The sequence below is a fragment of the Panicum virgatum genome, chromosome 2N (genome assembly GCF_016808335.1).
Source record: "Panicum virgatum strain AP13 chromosome 2N, P.virgatum_v5, whole genome shotgun sequence".
Taxonomy (NCBI): domain Eukaryota; kingdom Viridiplantae; phylum Streptophyta; class Magnoliopsida; order Poales; family Poaceae; genus Panicum; species Panicum virgatum.
In genome coordinates, this window is record NC_053146.1 from 37,940,489 (window position 1) to 37,959,757 (window position 19,269).

General features: G+C 48.1%; 1 protein-coding gene and 1 non-coding gene across 2 annotated transcripts in view; both read right to left on the bottom strand.

The window, feature by feature from the left end:
- Positions 1-12,312: 12,312 nt before the first annotated feature.
- The window catches only part of LOC120662574 (abscisic acid receptor PYL4-like), a 54,883-nt gene continuing 47,926 nt past the window's right edge, over positions 12,313-19,269 (bottom strand). The window contains exon 2 of the mRNA XM_039941695.1: positions 12,313-12,414. Coding sequence (XP_039797629.1) covers positions 12,313-12,414 — 102 coding nt within the window. The remainder of the gene's footprint in view (positions 12,415-19,269) is intronic.
- Positions 14,427-14,533, bottom strand: LOC120663088. Its single transcript, XR_005670312.1, has one exon. It is a non-coding gene; the product is annotated as a small nucleolar RNA R71 (small nucleolar RNA).

Genomic DNA, 19,269 nt, shown 5'->3' on the forward strand with positions numbered 1-19,269 from the left:
GGGCTTACCCTTGTTCAAGCTCCTTAAACAACAATATAAATTTGAGTGGACTACTGAAGCGGCGGAAGCACTCGAGAATCTCAAGCATCACCTCCAGTCACCGCCAATTCTTACAGCTCCATTACCAGGAGAGGAACTACTCCTGTATATCACTACGACTACCCACGTAGTCAGCGCAGCAATTGTGGTTGAACGACCGGATGAAGGCCACGCCTATGGCATCCAGAGACCAGTATACTTCATCAGTAAAGTCCTTTCTGAATCAAAGGTCAGGTACCCTTCAATTCAGAAAATTCTCTATGGAATCCTAATCACCTCCAGGAAGCTTCACCACTACTTCGACGAATACAGGATCTCAGTTGTCACTGACTTCCCATTGGCGGATATACTCTCCAATAAGAATGCCGCAGGAAGGATTTCAAAGTGGGCAGTGGAATTGGGAGCATTGGAAATCAAGTTCAAGCCAAGAACGGCTATCAAGTCACAAGCACTAGTCGACTTCCTAGCTGAGTGGTGGGAGAATCAAATCCCAGCACCTCTTAATGTTCCAGAGCATTGGGTAATGTACTTTGATGGCTCACTCAAGCTCGATGGAGGTGGCGTGGTACTTCTATTTATCTCTCCTAAAGGAGAGCAACTCAAGTACGTGTTCCAGATCCTATTTAAAGTCTCCAATAACGAAGCAGAATACGAAGCACTCCTCCACGGGCTTCGTTTAGCTGTTTCCCTTGGCATCAACCGACTACTGGTATACAGCGATTCTCTACTCATCATCCAGCAAGTCAACAAAGAGTGGGACATCAACAAGGAAACAATGGATGCGTATGTAGAAGAAATCAGTAAGCTCGAGAACAAGTTTTCAGGATTGGAAATCCACCACATAGACCGCGATAACAACGTGGGAGCTGATGTCGTTTCCAAGCTTGGATCTACTCGACCAACTGTTCCACCCAGAGTTTTTGTTCATGAGTTACACCATCCATCGGTCAAGATTCAAAATAAACAAACCACCGACGCGGAGGCCTCAGCCATGGTCAGGGAGGTTATGATGATAGAAGAAGACTGGTAGATACAATTCATTGACTTTATCAAGGAGTTCAAACTCCCACCGGGTGTTGAAGCTAAAAGTGCTCAGGCAGCGCGCATCATCAAGCGAAGCAAAGGATTCATCTTAGTCGGCGACAACTTGTACAAGCACTCCGCCTCAAGCATTCTCATGAAGTGCGTCACTCTTGAGGAAGGCAAGGATATCCTAAGGGAAATCCACGAAGGAGTCTGCGGCAACCATGCCGCATCAAGGACACTAGTCGGCAATGCTTACAGGTCAGGTTTCTTCTGGCCAACTGCTGTTTCAGACGTAGAAGAACTTGTCAGAAGATATCCTAGATGTCAATTCTTTGGCAAGAAGGCTCATATTCTAGCACACAACTTGATTACAGTCCCTCCTTCATGGCCATTCACATATTGGAGCCTGGATATGATTGGACCTCTAACTACAGTGCCAGGAGGATTTAATAATGTATTGGTGGCAGTCGACAAGTTTACTCAGTGGATCGGGTACAAGCCAATTGTCAAGATCTCATCTGATAGAGCAGTGGATTTCATCTTCGATATCATACATCGATTTGGTTTCCCTCATACTATCATCACAGATTTGGGTTCTAATTTTACCTCGCAATCTTTCTGGGATTTTTTGTGACAACTCCTGCATAGAGGTCAAGTATGCTTCAATGGCCCACCCACGGGCCAATGGTCAAGTGGAGCGCATCAATGGCTTGATACTCGACGGCCTAAAAAAGAGGATCTACGACGCTAATTCTAAAATGGGCGGCAAGTGGATTCAAGAACTGTCTCATGTGATCTGGGGGCTGCGAAAGCAACCTAGTAAGGCAACTGGACAATCACCTTTTTTCCTCACCTATGGATCAAAAGCTATATTACCCGTAGACATTATGTGGAAATTTCCAAGAGTTGAGGCTTATCAAGAAGGAGAAGCAGATGAAGCTCAACAACTTGAGTTAGATACAGTCGAAGAAGCAAGAATCAACGCTTTGACTCAGTCGGCTAGATATCTACAAGGAGTCAGACGCTATCATGATGAAACAGGACTGCACAAGCTCAATTCCAGATGGGAAGGACCTTTCATAATCTTTAAAGTTACAAGACCACGATCCTACAGAATTACCGATGCAGATGGTAACGAAGTACGCAATTCTTGGAATATTGAGCACTTGCGCAAGTTTTATCCTTGATTCAGTTGTATGACAAAAGTGTCAGTTGATCTCTTTAATAAAGCAATGGTTCCCAATACTTGTCGACTACATTAAAGGAAGCAATCAATCTGATACTATTAAGATTGACTACTTCAATCAAAGGGTTTTTCCAACCAGGGTAATCTTATGAGATTCACACCGACTTGGATAACCTATACAATTTTTCCTACTGGGATAACCTTTTAAGGTTCATCCGAACCGGATAACTATACATGCCAAATCCCTGTCCTTAAATAGGACACATCCTACTCGCCTTGCTTGAGTAGGTTCTTGGATACCTTTAAAAGTTAGTCTCACTTGGGGAACCCGACGGGGTTCATCCTAATCGGTCAACTCTAAAGGTTACTCCAACCTTGCACTAAAGACACAACTACTCGCTTGCTCGAGTATGTTTTGGATACTTTTAAAATTAGACCTACTTGGGTAGCCCGACGTGGTTAATCCTAATCGGTCAATTTTAATGTTTACTCCAGTCCATAAGACGGACACTCTACTCGCATGCTCGAGTAGATCTTGGATATCTCCATAAGTTTTTTTCTATCTGGGTAATCCGACGGGGTTCACTCTAACTGATAAACTGCAGCGGTTACTCCAGAAAGACACCTTACTTATTTGCTCGAGTAGATTATGTATCGACTACTAGTCCTACGATTTCGGAACAAGCTTCTGGTGATGTATCAACAGGACAAAAATTGATCTTTACATCGACAATACATGTTTTTACATATCCAAGAACTATTACAGGCAATTCAATCTGCCAAGTTCTTCATGATCTCCTCAATAATTGGCTCCGCTTCTTCACGATACCCGAGAAAATCGGCATATGGGCATTCTGAAGCAATTCGTAAAGCTATTGGAGCTAAGTTATGCTGAGGCCAATATGATTTCACAATTCCAAGCAAGTGGGCAATGTAATTTTTGGTGGTGGCAGAAAGGTAGTCGAGGATCTTCCTGGGAGCTTCTTCTAAGCGTTCGACCAAGGATTTTCTACTCGATGCACCTTCTTCCTGGGGATCCACCATATCGACAATTACTTGAGCCGCAGCTACTAGTCGCTCGTGCTCACTTGATGGACCTATACAAGGGAAAGGACTTTAGTGATTCTTAAAACAACTACTACAAGCTACCAGGTACGGTCCGAGTACTTACAGGCTTGGGCAGATTGCAGTTGTTCTTGGAGCTTTGTCTTCTCCTCTCCAAGCTCTTGATCTGCTATTTGAGAAGATAAGTCTCTCGTGTATGCTTCCAGTTGGCTGCATAAAGCTCATTCTGCATAGCGAGAGATTCATCAATCCGCTTGGCAATCTGCGCATCTTTTTCTGCAAGGAGTTTTCGGTTGTCTAAAGTCTTGTAAAGAGCATTTGACTTTAGGAACGACTGATTGGCAACATCCTACAAAGATGACACACCAGTTGTCAAACTACTCGATGCTAAGACAGATTTGGAGATAATCAAACTTACCTGCGTAAACTTGAAGCTCCACTTCATGCAGTCTTGGAGTTTTTTCATGTTCTCTAGAGTAAGGAGGGGATCGTCAAAAAGTTCCTTCCCCAGTTCCTCTTGAACGGAGGAAGGGAGAGACTGGAAGGGTATTATTTGTGTACCAGAACTACCCGACCCTCCAGCCTTTCCAGCATCAGCAGCAGCCGCGGACGGAGAAGGTTCTTCAGTATTAGTCAAAGATGGAGCAGATTTCTCTGCTCCAGAAGCATCTTCCTTTGCCTCTCCAGAAGCACTCGCATCTTGGATAGCTGCATCACCAGAACCTTGCACCACCCCCAATATTGGTGAATCGGGGGATGATCGAGTAGAAGTTCCTGGGTTTGCTTCGCACCAGTTGCATAAATCTTGAATTTGAGCTTTCTCTTGCTCAGGGAGATGTTGAATCCCGAAGTACACAGAGTCAGCACAAAGCAACCAGATGTAATTCGGTATTCTTTTGAGATACTTAAAGATACTCACTCGACGCTGTTAGTACAGTAAACTTTTTTCCGCAACAGAGAAGGTCCTGGGCTCTCCTTTCGCTTCTTTCCAATGACATCAGCTAGGGTCCGATTGTCATCATCAGACCATGCAGCTTCAGGAGGAGGTGGAGGCATGCAATACCACACCTTGTAGTTCACCTGTAAGAATGATTACATCAGAAAGCAGAAGAAAGTAAACAAGGAAAGTACTCGAGTATGACTATCGACTACTTACCCAGGCATTCTCAGGCGGATTTGCTGCACAGAATAACATTGGGAGAGTTAGTGACTTATCAAAGCCATCGAGTACTTTGCAGCATCTCTTCAGTAGTTCAGACTGATGGATCTTCTCAGGGGAGAATATGGGGGGATCTTCCAGACCTTCATATCTGGACCCGGGATGCACCCGACGCTGCAGTGGCTGTACTCGACGGCCAAGGAAGGAGTACACCACGGCGTCTCTAGTCACTCCTTTTTTCTTCAGTCTCTCCAAAGCACCACATAGTTTTTTTAACTTGGTTCCCTCCTAGGTCGGCATCCATCCAATTTGCTTGTGCTCATGGGGCCCCGGGAACACGATCTGGCAAAGGAGACTCAAAATTTCCGACGTAGAACCAATAGCTTTTCCGGTCGACTCCTTTACCAGAAGGTTGATAAGATAAGTACTCGCCCTCACTCTCAGGGCGAAGTACTAGTTCAGCTCCACCAACATCTCCAGGCTTGCTCGCGTTGGGGATTGTGTGGAGGAAAAAGAAGTGTTGGAAAAAATGGAAATGTGGCATGACGCCAAGGAAAGCTTCACACAAATGTGTGAAAATGGACAGATGAAGAATAGATTGCGGGGTCAAATGATGAAACTAGATTCCCCAGAATCGCAGAAGAGCATGGAAAAAATCAGAAACAGGGACCGCAAGACCACGTTCCACAAAATCGCACAAAATGACGGTCTCAAAAGTACCTTCGTACGGGCGGTCTTCTCCTTCTGCAGGACGCCATGGGATAAGGGCGCGGCTCTGGAGCAGTTTCATGTCTTCCAATTCTTGCACAGCTGCCTCAGACATCTTGTATTTCTTCCAGCCGGTTGCAAGATCGGGAATTTCTTCAACTTCAGGTTTGGACTTGGATTTCCTTGGGGCCATCTTGGTGTCACGAGCAGGCTTCTTTGCTCGGGGGCTATAAGAGAGGCTAAGGGAATGGAAAACAAGTGAGGAAAAGCTTGGGTAGTTTGGATCTGCAATTGGCAACGGCCAGGAGCGAAAGGCGTAAAAACCCTAGGGAGTTACCTCACAGTTAAATAGGATTGCGAGTGGCAATTTGGTGAATTATTAGAAGTCCAACGGTCATCCTCTATTCTGAGCGGTTTTCAAAAATCATCAGAATATGGTTATATGCCACGAGTTTTGGATCCTCAAATCTAAAGTACGAGATTCACATTCAAGGCTCGGGGGCTGCGGGAAATGTGGCATTAGAGATTTATTTTTCAATCTTTTTGGAAAATAAAGGATGAAAAAGACTGAAATGACCCTCAGCCTAATTCTGCGATTCAACCTAAGGCTCGGGGGCTACTCCATATGGAGAGCGAGTACTTCATTCACCATATATGATCAAGATTTCAGTGCTTGAGCACCTGACAGCCTCAGGGCAACCGGAAGAACTTGGAAGACTACTCGATGTACTCGAAGGAAGGCCCAGAAGCAACCAGAAGGATGTTCTGACTACCTGAAATACTCGAAGATGCTTGACCAAGTACTCGACGCCTGCAGGACTCGACTACGAAGAGCTCGGGGGCTTGTCAGACCCAGGACGGTGGGACTGTGTAACACCCGGTTTATAAAAGAACATAAACCGAGCAATCATATACATGCCAGGATCAAGTCACACGTATATACAACAGAATGAACAGTATATCACAGCACATATCACGAATAAGACATAATAAATCGAAATACGAATGTTATTTATTACATTAATGACAAAAATGTCTGATACAGCGGAAGCGAAGTACAAATACGATAAAAGCTCTCCGAAGCTAAAGCAGGGCGCCACAGGGACGTCGACTGGGAGACGAACACCTAGAAGTCCTCGTAGTCCTGGTAGCGCTGGACGAACTCCCTCGTGTCGGCAGGAACTGAGCAGCAGTAGCGTAGCCAGGAGGAAAAAGTAGAGAAGAGGCAAGAGTGAGTACACAACTTGTACTCAACAAGTATAACACAAACTATGAGGCTCTAGGCTGGCTGACTGACTGCATTAGCTTTTAAGTCTTGGCAAAATTTTATTAAAGCCATTTACTACGAGTTGATGAATTACCATTAACCCAGTTACATAGTAATTAATCAAGATTAAGCATGTTACTACTGAGAACCAAACCGAAACCAAGCCACCAAGGTAACCCCGAGAGGCACCTCCCTCGTCGGAAGGAGACAACCCCACTAATCAAAAGGAGGATCTGGGCCGCTCATGGCCGTGAGCACGGCTAGTATACCAGTTTTACACTCTGCAGAGGTTGCACATCTTTACCCACAAGTCGTGAGCTACGCCAGTTGTTCATCACACTTCCTTAGGTGAGATGGCTAGCGACTCACTACGAGGCCGTTACAAAGAATCTCGTTGGTAAGGCGTAACCGCGAGAGTTAGGTCAGCGACGATGGGGCCCACCTCCAGGGGTACAAGCACAGGAGCGCAATCCAAGCACAGACCAAGCCGGAGGAGCAGGGACCATTGAAGCTTACTACTCTTGCCCCGCAGGTAAGTCACTCCAAACCAAAAAGACCTAATTAGTAAGCCAAGTCTATCCCATTCTAGCCTTGTGGTAGTGCTGTTGTCCCAGGTTGTCGCTCTATGAACCGGTCCTTATGGAGAGTGGCCAACCAGGCAGTAAGCACCGTGCTGGCCCCCTAAACCATGTTTCTATCAAAACCAATTTTAACGAGAAGTGAGCCACTCAAGCCACACAGAGTGCCACTCTCAGAATTAAATTCAAGTAAACCATTAATCAAATTAATTAAAAAGGACCTGAATGTGTTATAGCGCAGCAACCTAGCACAACTAACCAAAATGCAACCCAAAGGTATATATAAAGGATATAAAGTGGCTAGGAAAGTCCTTATAGGCATACAGTATTAAATGCAGTATGAAAATGTAATTAAAAGTGATAGGTTGTTCATGTTATACTTGCCTTCCTCATACTGCTCCTGCTGCTGCTCAAAGTGCTCGGAAGACGGCTGCTCCGGGTACTGGTACTGGGGCTCCTCAGATGGATCAACGTCTACTCACGAACACATGGCCAAAACAATGCATAACAACAAGCATACAAGCAAATACTAACAAAAACTAAGAAATAGTACATCAATACATAAAAACAGCACACTAAACTAGCCTAAAACTATTCTATGCGTTACAACGATCGCGCGGACATAAAGAACGCTTAAACGGAGCTAAAACGCGTATTCTAGGCTAAAAACAAGGTCCAGGGGCTTATTTGTAAGAAAACTGAAGTTCCAGGGGGTTTTCTACAAAAACCGAGGGCTAAAACGTAATTAAACTAAAGCTTCAGGGTCTAACTCGCAAAAACTTCATGCCTGGACTGCGGGTACTAATATTGGAAAATGCAGGGGCTTACGCGCTAAAATCTGGGCCTCAGTGTAAATATTTTACACTAACTAGGACTGCGGGTTGAAACCCAAAAAGAGCAGGGGCTCTTTAGCAAAAGGTACAGGCCGAACCGGTATGGGTGATCTTCGGCCGTAGGATCGCGATCGGAGGGTTCTGGATGAAGGGGTTTCTGGCTTCTAATCTTGGGCGTAGATCTTGGATCGGACGACGCGGGTGTGTTGGGGACGTGGGCGGCGGCGGGCGTTCTGGCGCACGGCGGTGAGGTCGCCGGACTTCACCGAAACGGTGATTCCGGACTTGAATTCGAGCGGAAATTGGTCGGAGAGCAAGGGAGCGACACCCTAAACAGATCTAGGGGATTGACGCAGGGCCACAGCACGGCGGAGGCCCAGTACGGCGGTGAGGCGGCGAACTCTACTGCGGCGAGCGATTATGCATCAACAGAGGGAGGATAAAGGGAAACAGGAGCGCGCCGAGATTTCTCACCCACGTGCGAAGCTTCGGCGGTGGTCCAGAGGGTCAGAGAAGCGGCGGAGCGCGGAGTTCGCGGTGGCGCGGTGGCTCTGGTTCTGCAAGGCGGCGAAGTGCGAGAGCGGCTGCGTGGACGCTTCCCTGGGTGTCGAGCTCCGGTGGAAGGCGGCGCGGCGGTCCTGCAGAGGTACCAAGCAGGTCAAGGGGGCGGGAACACGCCAGCAGCATGGAAATCATGGGGTGGCGGCGCTCACTTGAGACGGGTCCCGTAGAATTACCGAGCAAGCGAGCCTCGGAGTCGCGAACAAGGGGTTGGTGGCCTTCGGGGCGTCGATGCGGGGCAAGAGTGGGGACTTGCCGGGGTGGATCTGCAGTGTGGTGACGGTTCCATGGTGGCACAGAGGAGAGGCGCTGGGCGGGGCAAAAGCGGGGCGAATGTGCTAGGTTTTTGGGTGGCGGTTGCGGATGGGGGAAGAGCGCAGGGTCACGGGGCACCAGATAAAAGGGTAGCCCGGGGATCACGGCGTGCGGGGCGGGCAGGGGATCTCCGGCGGGGATTGCGGAGGCCGTTGCCTGGCAGGATCTCGGCGGGGACGATGGGTCCGACAAGTGGGGTCGGGCGGTCAGCGGGGGCATCGCACGCGTGCGCTGGAGCGAACGGTGACGCGCGAGCGGGCCGTCGTGCGGGGGGAGAGCGGGGGCGCGGGTTGTGCTGGAACGGGGGAGCGCTGGCTGGGCCCGCGTGGGAAAGAGAGGAAACGGTTTGGGCCCGGGGTGAGGGGAAAAAGAGTTGGGCCGCGTGGGTGGAAACGGGCCCAAGAGAGAGGAGTGAGCTAGGCCGCAGGAAGAAAAAAAAAAGAAACTGGGCTGGGTCGAGTTTGGGCTGGGTTTTCTGGGTTTCTTCTTTTCTATTTCTATTCACTCTCTCTTTTCTATTTCTAATTCAAACAAAGTTTGAATTCAAATATAAATTTGAATTCAAACCACACTCAAATAATTAAAACTATGCACCAGCATGAATGCACAAACATGTTGACCCTAAAATAATTTTTTTTAATTACTTATACAACAAAATTAGATTAAATGCAAGCTTTGCAAATTAAATCCTTAGAAAATTAAATAAAACCAATTAAATTTATTAATAAATGCTGAAATTTAAATTAGGGTGTTACAGACTGCTCATAGGCATAGAAGATTCTAGGGTAAGGGATAGCGCATGGATGTACCTTACCTCTTTTGTAACTACCCGAATAGGCGTAGAACTAGCTGCAGTACAAGAAAACTACCCAATCGGGTTGTAGTAGGACTCCAACAGTACTCGGCTATGACTTTTCATGTAACCCTATCCCCCCAGAGTATATAAGGCCGGGCAGGGACCCCCTCAAAACACATTAACACCTAAGGCAATACAAGCAACCACACAGGACGTAGGGTATTACGCACCTCGCGGCCCGAACCTGTCTAAGTCCTTGTATTCCTTGCACCATCGAGTTCCAGAGCTAGTCGATCCCTTGCCTACAATCCTACTGCTAAGGGTATCCCAGAGCAGGCTTGGTGGCTAAACACTGACAAGCTCTTTGTTATAAGGGGAAAAGTAGTTGTAGTTTCGTGAAATAGTCATCAGAAGTTGTAGTTCTTTATTTCAACAAGGCGTATGGATCGCGCATTTGCACGGCTAGGATTGAAAATTCAAAAAATCATATGTCTTTGAATCCCTAATATTATTCAAAAATTTATACTATTTCTTACCATATATCATCCGCTTCGCTACTGTAAACTATGCCTTAATGTTGGTAAAACGATTCAAATTTGGTCTACCACAATAACAATTTGCTTTGTTAAGCTTTAATAATTTTTTGCATATAATTATTTCTATTTTTATTCCGATCGAATAATTGTTATTGGCTTTCATTTTTATTAACAGTATATGTTTGTAACTTATACATAGCTAAATAATATTTTATATTTAGTTTGTCATAATGGCAATAGTGGGTTATTTTTATTATGGTGTAAGAGTATTTTGGACTAATATTTATCGTAATGGAAGTTGTGGGTGATTTTATTTCTTCTTTTTTTTCTACAATTAACGTGGGACTAATATTTTCGAACAGTGGTGGGACTAAGAGGTGGAACATGCCCATGAGGTCAGGCTGGGGCGGCCTGTCGGGTTGGGCAAGGCGGAACCTGCCCGAAAGGAGGGCGCTGCTGGGGTAACCCGTGTGACCCATAGCAGACTTTTCACACTAAGCCCCCCTCCCCCCCCCAACTCTAGATTTTATGTTTTTGTCCTAAACTGGGCCAACAAACCGACTCATATGTCAAATTTGTTCCAAAACAATTTTTTGTTTCGGTAAATTTGTTCCAGCAATACAAAAAAATTGTTCCGGAACAAAAGATAGTTATTGGGCCTTGAGTGGTGGTTTGACTGCTAGTCACATGAGCGACTCTTAATATTTGCTCGAAAGAAAGTCCTGGTCTCTGGCCTGTTTGTGGGCGATGGGCCAGCTCATGATCTTTACAAGGATGACTTTCGTGCCGAGCCGTCTTTGGTGTTAATTTACCCTTAAATACTTATACCCATCAGGCCAATCTCAATGGGAGTATTATAGGAGTGTCATGGACATTAAATTTGCTAACATGTACTAATAGTATGAGGAGAGAGGAGAGAGGAGTGTCATCACCATAACACTCCACTGGCACAGTTCTAAAGTTTTCAGTCTTGGTAACTGTGTCGATGACACTTCCACTAAGACTGGCCTTAGTACACCCCCGAGCCCGCAGAGAGTGGGACACTCCTGTGGAGGCTTGTCCTTTTATTCCTCAATAATTCGTTTCCGTACCGCCTTAGACGGTAACTGCGCACCAGTCGGGCGAGCCCCCGAAGGGTCATGTCCCTCGATCAGGGCGACACATGGTCTCTTAAAACCTGATGGGACGGCTCAGTATCCCACCGGTGGATAATGATGGTTGTGGCGTCGCTTCACTCACGCGGTGTTTCGACTTCTGCCTTCGCGAGCTATAAGAGCAACTCCAACCCAGGCTCTCATTTGGGCCCCTGTTTTAAATTTTGAGAGTTTAGGGAGAAAATAAACTCTAGCAGGCCTCCTAAATGGGCTCCTATTTTAGATGGGCTCTCAAATTAGCACTCAAAGTCCCTAGGAATAGGACCTCCCATCTCCTTCCATCTCCTATGCACGCGCCGCCCCCACGTGCCGGTCCGCCCCCCACGCGCCGCCCCACCGGCGCGCCGGCCGGCCCTACCCCCCACGACGGTCACGACGGAGTCGGGCAGTCACAGTGGCATGCTCCGCAAGTCCATGCACATCCTCGGTGGTGACTGGTGAGCGGGCCGCGGTGGCAAGACATGCGAATCGAGATCTAGAGCGGACCGATCTGTGCCGGTGAGATGGACATCATGGTGGGCGCGCTGTCGGCCATGGTGGACGCGCTACCGGGGAAGCTCGGCGAGCTGCTGGAGCAAGAGTACGCGCTGCTCTCCGGCATCCACAGTGATGTCGTCTTCCTCCAGGCCGAGCTTGGGAGCATGCGCGCCGCCATCCACCACTGTGCCTCCCTCGACCACCCCGACACACAGACCAGGGCCTGGATCGGCAGCGTCCGCGATCTCGCCCACGACACTGAGGACTGGGTCGACCTCTTCACCATCCGCGTTGATGCCGGCGCGAGCGCCTTGTCCTCTGGATTCCTCGGCTTCTTTTGCCGCGGTGTGGACAAGCTCAGGACACTCCCCGCCCGCCACGACATCGCCAACGCCCTCTAGGACCTCAAGAAGCACGTCGTTGAGCTGAGCGCGCTGCAGAACCGCTACAGCGGCATGCCACCTATCCCCGAGGTAGCGCAGCCAGTCGACCCCAGGCTGATAGCGCTCTTCGTCGACCCCGGCAGCCTAATCGGCCTCGAGGAGCCGGTACAGGAGCTTTCCAAGATTGCCATGGACACTAGAGGCTGCATTGACCTCAAGATTGTCTCCATCATCGGGATGGCGGAGCCGACACAACGTGCACCTCCCGAAGCATGCCCACGCTGCCGTCGCCTGCCAGCAGCGTGCAGCTATGCACGAACCACTTGTACGCCTGCTGTTGATGGTCGTTAAGTGCAAAATATGACCGTCAACTGTACTCACTAAAGAAGGAAAACCATACCTCTTACTCGCATATTTGTATCACTAACCCAGCTCCATAAGTTGTTTTGGAAGATTTATGATCTCAGCAGAACAAGTCCTGAATAAGAAGAAAACATGAAGAATACACAGACAAAACCACAGAAGATCGCATCCTGCGTAACATGTGCAAAAGAGGCCCACAAGTCAGAGCAAACCGACCAAACACCACTTGGAAGCCTATCTCTCACTCTCATTTGTGACTTGTACTTCTTAGGGTAGTGGAGCTAGGCTAGTACTTCATCTTCTTTAGCGAATCCAATCGTCTCGGGGTCGGCGAGCAATCCTCGGCCTCTGGTATGGTTTTGTATTCTGACTATCATTATGGTATTCATACAGAGTTCGTTCATGGTTATGTTGCTATGTTCTTAGCTTGCTTTGCCATGATCTTTTGTTCATCAAGTTATACTAGTTGCTTGCTTAGACCAGATGATCTGGGTAAGGATATCGGTTCATTGTGCTTTCGGGCTTGCCTTAGCATCTTACCTGTCCATCCGAAGGGTGGGGGACCCGGGGGTGCTAAGGTAGTGACCTCCTATGCGGGCATGGTGCCCGGATATGCGGGATCCCTCGGATATGACGGTGCTCCATGGTTTGACTGGGGTAGACCGTAGGTGGTGACAGCCCTATCGGTCCACCGGGAAGCTGCTTCTCGGTTAGCGTACTCCCCGACGTTCGGGTATCGTGTAGGAGTTCATGCAAAGATGAAACAGGACTGGATGTTCTCCAGTGCGGGTCATTCTCCTCGATGTCCCTAATTTCCCGGCACCTGCAGTTCTAAGCATGTGGCTAACTTAACTTCTCTTCTAACATGAATAGTATACTAGGATTCGTTGCTTATGCTCCCACTAACCTTAGGTGTATTTGTTTATTCTTTATTCATGAGGGTTGGCTGTTCTATGTGTGTCACATTACCCATGCTTATCTTTATTATCACTTACCCCTGTATAATCAGCAGTTTGCTCCTTATCTCATAATGTTATGGTTATGTAACTAGTAAACATCTTTATACAACCTCGCCATCCCTTGGGAAAATATAAATAACGATACCCTGAATACTTCCGGGTGAAATGCTACAACGGTATATCCGTGTGCTTGCGGATCCTTCTATAATCGTTAAGACATACCGCACGGCGTTTCATGGCATCATTGCTATGAACCAAACCCGTTCATAGTGGCGGAGCTATGGAATGCCCACCGGCATTTCTTGGCGGCGTTGTTGGGAATTAACCCATCCTAGTAGCAACGTTAAGAAATGCCAACAAGTATTTCTGGCGCCATTGCCGGGGATGGCACTAGGTGTAAAGATTTTACTAGCACATAAACCTGGCAATATGAATAAGAGGTAGCTACTGCTTATACAGGCTAATGTGTTTCCTTTTTGTTTTCTCTTGACTGGATGAAAACAGTGTGGTGTATGTCTGGTTTCTCCTTGCCAACAAACATCGTTGAAAATCCTAAGAAGCTCGTGAGAAGGGTCCAACCTCGCGTCGTCCCTCCTCCGCTCTCGCAGTCGACAAGAGAACCAGCTCTTCAAGCACCAATGACAACAACCGAACCCATGGCTGAGAAGACTCTCCGCGACTTCTCCATCCCCTCAGCTGCCAATGTGGCAACTGGACCCAATGTTGATGTTGGGGATGTGAATTTTGAGCTGAAGTCCAGCCTCATAAACATGGTGCAGGCTAGCCCATTCTATGGCAAGCCAAATGAGGACACCAACACCCATCTCCAGAACTTTCTGGAATTATGCAAGACCGTAACCATAGGGGGCATTACGACTGACGTCATCAGGCTCCGCCTGTTCCCTTTCTCCCTCCCGGGGAAAGCAAAATAGTGGTTTTATCAGAACAAGGAAGCCGTCAGCACGTGGGACAAGTGTTCCATGGCGTTCCTCGCCAAATTCTTCCTGTTGGGCAAAATAAATGCCCTACACGAAGAATAACAAGTTTCCAGCAGGCGGGGATGGAATCCATCCCAGAAGCTTGGGAGAGACTCCAAGAGTACATACTCGCATGTTCTCATCATGGGATGGATGAGTGGCTCAGACTCCAATGCTTCTACAATGGGCTAACAACAACATCTAGAGCCCATCAGGATGCTGCTGCTGGAGGAGCCTATCTGGACCTTATAATCGCCAAGGCTACGGCCTTAATTGAAAAGATGGTCTCCAACCAGGGCTGGAACGAGAAATGTTCCCAGCTTAGAACCAAAGGCGGAATGCATACCGTCAAGGAGACGGACATGCACGCCACCAAGCTGGACCTCCTACTGAAAAAGCTTGATAAAGGGAACCAGCAACAGATGCTCGTTCCCGTCCATGCCATGAACTCATACTCAGTGTGTGAAGTTTGTGGTGACAGTAGACACTTGGGGAATGACTGCCCCGAGACCCGTGAAGATGCAGCTTACATCAACAACAAAAACAACGGTTTTCATCCACAAGGAGGACAAGGGTGGGGTCAAGCACGCCAACCATTCCAAGGAGGAGGTAACAATTTCATTTCGAACTAACCCTCCTTGAGAGATCTGGTCTTTAGCCAAGCTAAAATACATGTATCTTTAAATAAAAAGCTTGCTGCCAACGACAAAGTTTTAGAAAACATAAATGCCAAAATTGAAACTCTTTCTTCTGCTCTTAAAAATCAACTAAGTTTCAACAAAATAATAGAAACACAACTTGCACAAGTGGCTGCTGCTATTTCATTTTTATAAAAGATAAATGTGGTGACCACGAGAGGTGGTAAGTCCACTCTTGATCCACCACAGCCTAATCATGCAGAGAAAGCAGCAAGGTCACAGGAAGAGGAGGAAGAACCTCCAAAACGTGACAACCCCGAAGATCCCGAGGAAGAGACTCCATAGAAATTCATCGATACAAGCTTCCTCCCGTTTCCCACCCGGAAATGAAAGACCACCGTGGACGAGCAGTTCACTCGATTTGTTGAGATGATCCAGAAGATACATGTTAACATCCCATTGTTGGACGTGATGCATGTACCAACTTACGCCCGTTATATCAAGGACATCATCAACAACAAGCGACCACTGCCCACGACGGAAGTCGTCAAACTCACAAAAGAATGTTGCGCAGTTATACTCAACCAACCTTCGGAGAAGAAAGAAGATCCAAGCTGCCCAACGATCACCTGCTCAATCGGCACCCAACACTTCGGCCATGCTTTGTGCGACCTTGGGGCTAGCGTCAGCTTAATTCCTAAGGTCGTCTTTGACAAGCTCAATTTCACACATCTAACGCCAACACTGATGCACCTCCTATAACACCCGGTTTATAAAAGGACATAAACCGAGCAATCATATACATGCCAGGATCAAGTCACATGTATATACAACAGAATGAATAGTATATCACAGCACATATCACGTAAAAATATATAATAAAGCGAGTACGAATGTTATTTATTACATTAATGACAAAATGTCTGATACAAAGTATGCGGAAGCGTAAAACAAGTACGGAACTCTCGGAAGCTGGGCGCCACAGGGACGTCGACTGGGAGACGACCGCCTAGAAGTCCTCGTACTCCTAGTAGCTCTGGGTGAACTCCTCCGCATCGCCAGGAACTGAGTAGCAGTAGGGTATCCCCAAAGAGAACAAGAGGAAAAGAGTAGAGTAGGCAAGAGTGAGTACACAACTTGTACTCAACAAGTATAACACAAACTATGAGGCTCTAAGGTTGGCTGACTTAACTACATTAGCTTTTAATCTTGACAAAATTTTATTAAAGCTATTTACTACAAGTGGATGAATTACCATAAACCCAGTTACATAGACATTAATCAAAATTAATTATGAACTACTGAGAACCAAACCAAACCAAACCACCCGGGGAACCCCCCTAATCAAAGGAAGATAACCCCACTAATCAAAAGGAGGATCTGAGCCGCTCATAACCGTGAGCATGGCTAGTATACCAGTTTTACACTCTGCAGAGGTTGCACATCTTTACCCACAAGTCGTGAGCTACGCTAGTTGTTCATCACACTTCTGTTGGTGAGATGACTAGCAAACTCACTACGAGGCCGTTACAAAGGACCACGTTGGTAAGGTGTAACCGCTAAGGATTCAGGCTCCGCAATGATGGGGCCCACCTCGAGGGGGTACAAGATAACACAAACCACGCCTCGCAGCGCAGGGACCATTGAAGCTCACCCCCCCCCCCTCTTGCCCCGTCGGTAAGTTACTGCCGAACCAAAATGACCTAATTAGTAAGCCAAGACCATCCCATTCCAGTCTTGTGGTAGCGCTGTTGTCCCAGGTTGTCGCTCTATGAACCGGTCCTTATGGAGAGTGGCCAACCCAGCACTAAGCACTGTGCTGGCCCCCTAAACCATGTTTCTAGAAAAAAACCAATTTTTAACGAGACGTAAGCCACTCAAGCGGGCCACTCCCAGAATTAAGTTGCATATACCATTAATCAAATTAATTAAAAAGGACCAAGTGTGTTATAGCACAGCACCTAGCACAACTAACCAAAATGCAACCCAAGGGATATATATATAAAGGTTATAAAGTGGCTAGGAAAGTCCTTATAGGCATACAGTGTTAAAATGCAGTATGAAAATGTATTTAAAAGTGATAGGTGGCGTTCATGTTATACTTTCCTTCCTCAAAGTTCTCCTACTGCTCAAACTATTGTGAAGACGGTGGCTGCTCTGGGTACTGGTACTCCTCTGAAGGATCAACGTCTACTCACAATCGCAACGCCAAAACAAGTCCAGCACATACACATACATGCAAACAAAGGCAAAAACTAAGAAACAGTAAAATAATACATAAAAATAGCAAACAAAACTGAGCTAGAACTATTCTACGCGTTACAATGATCGCGTGGACATAAAGAACACCTAAAACGGAGCTAGAACGTGAAATCTAGGCTTAAAACAAGATCTAGGGGCTAAACTGTAAGAAAAATAGAGTGTCCAGGGGTTTCTGCAAAAACCAGGGACCTATATATAATTAACGGCTAGATCCAGGGGCTAACATGCAAAACTACAGGGGCTGGACCACGGGTTCTATTTTTATAAAGCTCAGGGGTCTAAGCATTAAAAACAGGGCCTCTCTGTAATTACTTTTGAACTAACGTGGACCGCGGGTTGATTTCAAAGAAACCCGAGGACTCTTTAGCAAAAAGGCCAGCAAACCGGTATGCGGGATCTAATCCTGGACGTCCAAAATAGATCGGGCCGCTCGGGTGTGCTGCGCGCGCAGAGCGGCGGCGGGACTCACCGGGGTTGGAGATCCCGCGGCGGCACGGCACGGGACTCGCCGGAGCTCGGCGTTCTAGGCTGTCCCGGCTCAAATTCGGCTGGGTTTGGGTCAGAGAGGATCTACGCGTGACACGTGATCTACCTGGGCGCTAAGCTAGGCTCGGGGAGGCTCTGGAAGGTGGATGCAACGGCGAGGGCGGAACTGCACGGCGAGGCTCGCCGGCGCGTACTCGTGCACTCAGATCGGTGCTCTAGTTTGGGGCGCAACAAGGGTTGTGGGTGTGTGCAAGGCCAAAGCTAGCCTAAGCAAGGCCCACGCGAGGCGGGGTGGTGTTGCAGCAGGTCCGCCACGGCGGGGCTACACGACATGCGGCGGCGGAGCACCAGCAACCGGTGTTCCTGCCCCTAGGAGGGCCTACGTGCCAGAACAACAGGCACAAAAGATAGGTGAGGCTGGGGTGTGGCCCACCGAGGCTCGAATTCTTGCAGCGTTGACGTGCAGGGCCGGCGACGTCGAGACCGTGCATTGGCAGCGGGGACCAACCTCGTGGAGGGGGCGCTACAGAGGTCTTTTAGGCTCTTGGATCCCACAGATCGATGCGGGGTCGTGCTGCGGAGGTGCAGAGGGGGTCAGACAAGCCGGAGTTACACCGGCGGCGGAAAATCGCGGTGGCAGTGGAACTTACCCGAGATGCACTCTGAGTACAATTCCGGCGAAGCAGAGGTTGGGATCGGGGACAGAGGGCTCGGGAAGGTCCTTGGGCATGAGGCGAAGCTGTGGCACGACTCGGGGGAGGCTGCGGTGCGGCGGGGAAGCGAGGCCATGGTGGCGTGGGGCTGTAACACCCTAATTTATATTTCAGCAATTAATAATAAATTTAATTGGCTTTATTTAATTTTCTAAGGTTTATATGCTTAGCCTTGCATTTAATTTAATTTTTCTTTCGCAAGTAATTAAAATTCATCTTAGGTTCAACTTGTTTGTGCATTCATGCTGGTGCATAAGTTTTATTTGGTTGAGTGCATAGGAGTTTGAATTCAAATAGTTTGAGTGGAGTTTGAAAAAGAAAAGAAGATAGAAAAAGAAAGAAAAGGAAAAACAGGAATCCCAACCCAACCCAGAAACCCAGCCCAGCTTGCTTCCTTCCCCGCGGCCCAACCTTCCCCATGCACGGCGCACTCCCTTTCCTTAGCTCGGCCCAGCTCCCGCACCAGCCGCTCCAGCGCACGTCTCGCGCGCGCCCTCTTCACTGACAGGGCGGGCCCACATGTCGGCGTTTCCTTCTTCCACCCTTCCTTTCTCCGTGCCGCACCCGAGCTCCAGCTCAGCTCCGCTCCGCCCGCTCTCTTGCCTGCCCGTGGGCCACCCCGACCCTGCAGGGCCACTGGCCAACCTCCCGCGCACACCCTCCTTCCAGAAGCTTCCATACCCGGCACCCGGGATCGCGCAATGGCCGTTGTGCGCGATCCGCTTCCTCCGCACGCAGTGATTGCGGCCGTGATCTCCGCACTGGGCGCACGCACATCGAAGATCCTC